The sequence below is a fragment of the Amblyomma mixtum genome, chromosome 5 (assembly GCF_055824585.1).
Source record: "Amblyomma mixtum isolate Tamu chromosome 5, ASM5582458v1, whole genome shotgun sequence".
NCBI lineage: Eukaryota > Metazoa > Arthropoda > Arachnida > Ixodida > Ixodidae > Amblyomma > Amblyomma mixtum.
This window is the reverse complement of record NC_143016.1, coordinates 180,450,288-180,455,210: the sequence shown is the minus strand read 5'-3', so window position 1 is coordinate 180,455,210 and position 4,923 is coordinate 180,450,288. Positions and strand designations below refer to the sequence as shown.

General features: G+C 45.7%; 1 protein-coding gene across 1 annotated transcript; it reads left to right on the top strand.

Moving 5' to 3' along the window:
- Window positions 1-539: 539 nt before the first annotated feature.
- Window positions 540-2,967, top strand: LOC149344961 (cuticle protein 10.9-like). The gene is made up of 3 exons (XM_089542695.1): window positions 540-557; window positions 1,812-1,892; window positions 2,608-2,967. The coding sequence occupies exons 1-3, from the start codon at window positions 540-542 to the stop codon at window positions 2,965-2,967; spliced, it is 459 nt and encodes a 152-aa protein (XP_089398821.1).
- The last annotated feature ends 1,956 nt before the right edge of the window (window positions 2,968-4,923 follow it).

Below are 4,923 nucleotides of genomic sequence, written 5' to 3'. Positions count from 1 at the left end.
CTCAGAAACCGGACCAGTCACGTTTCTTCACAGTCCTTTGGCTCTGGTCGGATGGAAGGCAAATATTTCTTCCTGGAATTTCAACCCCTGCCCGCTCTTTCCCGCCCGTTACTGATTACCGCTAACGTTCTTCGGTTCTAAAATAACGCAACACAGATTTCAACATACGTACAGTGCGTATTAAGGCCACCTTCATCGTGAAGCTTGTCCGCTATGCTGGTTTTCTGGAGTTGGCGGGCTGAATGAAAGCAGACCGTGTCATCTCACGACAACGCAAGAGGACGCACAAAGGGTGCAAAAGCAAGATGACGCCCAGGAAACAGCCATTCACTCTCAACGGCGCGTCCACCGAAGAACAGAAAGACGCCGCCTCCTTCTCCCCTCTCATCACTCGCCGCCGCGCTCACTGGTTGTCCCTAGTCAGCCGAGGCGTATATAAGCGCAGAGCGGCTCCGCCGACAGCACAGCCGTCGCCAGCCTCGCTGCGCATAGTGTTCTGAGAAGACCAGTGAGTTCGCACAGCAGAAGTCGGAGAAGATATGGATATAACTATCAAGGTAAGAAACACTTACCCGGGCGCGGTGCGATTTAGGTCAAACGGTCATCACTGGGGGTTCTACATGATCTGTAATTCGTCTATTGGCTGCAGAGATATTAAGCAGCGGGGATTGAAATGGCATCAGTTGATTCCCTAGCATATTTGCCACCAGAAGTTTAAACGCTTATGTTACTTTTTCGCCTAAAATATTCGCAGTGATCTTTGGCTCACCTTGCATCACCAGTTCTCTGCGGTAACCTTAATACATAGAACTTTTATTAACTCTAACGAAAAATTTAAAAAAAAAAATCAGAGGGCAATAATCTCCATTGTTGTAGTTGACAGCCTAGTCGGAAACATCTTTTTACGCTAGAACTGCAAAAACTAGTAGCATCTTCTAGCGTGGTGCGACAGTGCAGTAGATTAAAAAGAGATCCCCGTGTTTTCATCACCGGTTTCAGAAGTATCTGTGGCAAAAAGTGTTAAAAGGATATTAACTTAGTTTGCCTTTCTGCCACGACCCTATCCGCTGTTTAATAGCTCCTTTACGTAGGCAAGGAAAAATGATACCAGCGTACCAGCGCCGACAAAACTGCTTCGTTTAGGCGAACGTGTTCCTTTTAAGAATCTGCTGTCTTTGTCATCTCGTAAAGATTATCAGAAATGCTTCGTAGCGCACGCCTTCAGTTTCATTCTGAGAGAAAAACGCCTGCAGGTCTTGTTCCGTATTCGGTGTTTTAACACTGCCTTTGGCTGGCCTATGATAAGCCTGCGGATCAAAATTCTGCATTAAACGCTCTTGAATTAGCAGTTTTTCTCACTTGCAAAAGCTGTGAGGCTACTTAAATAAATCGTAAACTTCAGATGCGCAAAGTAAAAGTTAACAAACAATGCAGAATCCTAAGAACTGGTACAGCTGACATAGTTCCTAATAACGAAGAGATAACGAGCGCATGGTGCGTTTCTATCGCTCTTGACGGCACATGGCTACTCAAGATACAAAATTCATTCTCTCAGCAGGAGTTGCAAAGGAACGATGCTTTACTGTTCTTTCATTTTTCCAGCCAGCCGAGGCAAACGCCACATTTTCATAGCCTTCTTTGCTGCTGAATGTATTCCTATTTTCACCGTGCCTTCGACGTATATAGCAGAATATGTCTATTTGTAACATTCAAGACATTCTTTCGAGCCGTTTGGTATTACGTTTTTTATTTGTTTAGCTTTTGGTAATCGTGCTTTTTTGTTACTTTCATGGATTTTTCTCGTGCACAAGGCCCTCCTCCTGGTCAGCATCGTCTCCTTCGTCTGTTCCGAAAACCGCTATGGCGGCGGTGGTGCTGCTGGACAGTCGGGCGTGCGTACCTCACTATTACTGAAGAATATTGGAAAATTCGCGTGCTGTTTATAAGGCATGATTCACTATTTTCGAAATATGGCAGTCTTCGCTAGAGCATCAAAAGGCAGTCGCACAAAAGCCCACAAGTTGTGCCGAAGAATGCTAATCATGTATGTGAAAACGACAACCAAAAAGAGATTTATTATTAAAATTTGATGCGCGGAGGTCACTATATGCTAAGCCATAACGTTATACTGCGTGATAAAAGTCCTTCCAGCATTCATCGTGTATATTTTCAACAGAAAGGAAAACAGAAGCCAAAGTATAACCGGACCTATGAAAACAACACATATTAGGTGCTGGCCCCACCTCCTTGAAGCTTAAATTCTTACACAGGCCCCTGAAGTGGCTGCCAGTTGTGTCCTTGCTGCTAAATTTTCGCACAGGAATCTTTTCCAAAATGGCTTTCCCATCATTCCTCCTACGAGACCTTTCTCCGACGTAACTTGAAGCCTCATTTTTATACTTATGACGCTTCTCACCTTATGGCGGACAGGAAAAACAATATAACGCATTATCAGAACGTGGGGCATACGTAGCGCTTTTAATACATTCGCGACCTCCCTTGTCATTTCATTTCGCGTTACTTGCTGCCTAGGGTGTCTAACGCGATCACATTCCTTGCACCGTATTTCTTGGCTCCATGTTTCTTTTTTTTTTCTGACTTCACCAGCCTCCACAACCGTACAGCTTCGGCTACGACACCACAGACGAGTTCGGAACCCAGCTCTTCCACAAGGAGCAGGGCGATGCTAGCAACGCTAAGACAGGCTCCTACGGATACCGGGACGCCAACGGCCTTTATCGCACCGTCACCTACGTGGCCGACGCGAACGGCTTCCGTGCCACGGTCGACACCAACGAGCCGGGCACCGCCCCTGGCTCCAGTGCTGACGCTGTGTTTAATGCTAAGCCCGTCGCCGCAGGAGCGGGGGCCGCAGGCGGTGCGAAGGTGTCCCCGGGACGCTACACGGGAGGCAGGGGAGGGGGCTACGGTGGCGCTGGTGCCGCTGGTGGACCCTGGGCGGGCTAAGCACGCTGGATATTATTAAAGAAACGCGCTTTGATGCCAATCTGCTATGCTGCTTTTCGCCATTGTGTGGCACCCACCTGTATAAAAACGAGAATGTATGTGCAATAAAAATCGTTGCTGAGGAATTGTACGCATTATTGTGTTCTGTCATAGATGTCTTAGAGGGACACCTCCACAATTTGCTCGGAAGATTGAAGAGCGGAAACAGATTTAACAAAAGGTGAAAAATGGAGAGACATGGTCGGACAAATGTTTGTCGGTTCTCAGTGTTTCATTCCTGATCTGTCCGCTGTGAATGCTCGCAATGAAACAACAATTAGCCCGATCGTCTCTCTCAGTCCAGAAGTAACCTTCGCATCCGAAACATTTCTCAGTCGCCCGCGAACCGAGTGCCATGTATGGGTAATTTGCGAAAATTTACTCTCCTAACAAGTGTCATCCAGGTAGGCTTGGTTTGCATTAGAGAGCGAGCAGGGTGAGGTAGAAATCACACAGTCATCGCGCTCGTGTGTTCGCGCTGAAAATGACAGAAAATGTGTAAACCTGATCATAAGCGGGCGCTGTTGAAGATGAGAAGTCGCAAAAAAGCATTATTTGCAGGGAACCGCAGTGGAACTCAATTATATTGTGTTGTCGATTCCCTTTTCTCCTCCTTTCGTGCTTTACTACCAGCGCGCCAAATCACGCATTCATAAGGCAAGATGGCAAGGAGCCTACACTTCTATCTTTTGGAAATTAGATAACATCAGAGTTGTTTATTTCCTTATTTAGGTTTTCTACAACCTCGGAAACTGTACCGCAGGCACATAAGTTTTTCCTTACCTCAACCAGGCTGAAGCTAGTGGACAGAGCACCCTTTATACTGATGAGCTGATTTATTTACTCATTCGCATAGCTAAACCCCTAGGCACTGCTGTAAAAGTTCGTTACTAACATATTACAGCTGTTGCATGTAGCGAAAATTACATATGGAAACATACTCGCTCCAGTTAAGAGTACCGTGATTTTTGGTGAACACCCTGCGGGCTACGCATGTCTAAAATTTGAAATTTATAGCTTTGCGGACTACCCGGGGGTGCAGTATATGCTGCCCTTTATTTTAAATATCGCCAAATATAGGGCAATGATCTAAAAGGGGTTGTGTCAAGAAGATTTGTTCAACTTGCGCAGAGCTTCTCTTGCCATCGCTTGCCGGAGTGGTCACGCGCGCGTAGTGACACTAATTGCTACCTCGATTTTGAAGAACATGACCCCACATAAGAGTGTGCAATTAGGTGAGAGAATCCTAAAAAGTGATGTCTAAAGAAGCTGTTGTGAGTCGTTTCACTAAAATCATTTTCTAAACTTCTGCGCCCTATGAAGAGAATAACAGTGAAGATAGCGATTATTGGCGGATCTTCTTTCGACAGTTCTGATTATACTAAATAGTTTGTGCACGCATATTTTAATGCGCGGATTCAACACAGGGCTCCTGCGGACTATGTAGTGGGTGCGGACTGTGTACGAAACATTATGAAATCATTGAATACGAGATCGGGATGAAGTATAGCTCGCTTGTGCAAGCATCCAGGTGGTGGGAAAGTATGCTAAAGCCTATTATCGGTTTGTATTGCGAGGGAAAATAAAACAAGAAAACAAATTCTTGAATTATATCTGCCAACAATTTTTTCGTGCTGTTCAAGATAACATACATACTACCAGGGATTCGGGTAAGCGGCCAGCCATGTGCCGCTAAGCCTACCGACCTATCATCTTCTGTTGTGCAGCCACTCGGTCATTCTCTTTCTTTCTTATGTTAAAAAGTTTGTGAACACGCTGTTTTCGAATGTTCAAAGCTATTCGTCACATGGTGGCAGCCAAAGGAACTAAAACCGGTTGTTCCCACATGGTTTCCACTTCGTTCCAGTGTTCCCAGTGTTCCACACTGTGTCCCCACAACTGTTCCCACAACAGTGT

What these genes read in the sequence shown, in the direction of transcription:
- LOC149344961 (XM_089542695.1), top strand. An exon ending in GTGCTGCTGGACAGTCGGGC is followed by an intron (nt 1,893 to 2,607) that starts GTGCGTACCTCA and finishes TGACTTCACCAG; the next exon opens with CCTCCACAACCGTACAGCTT.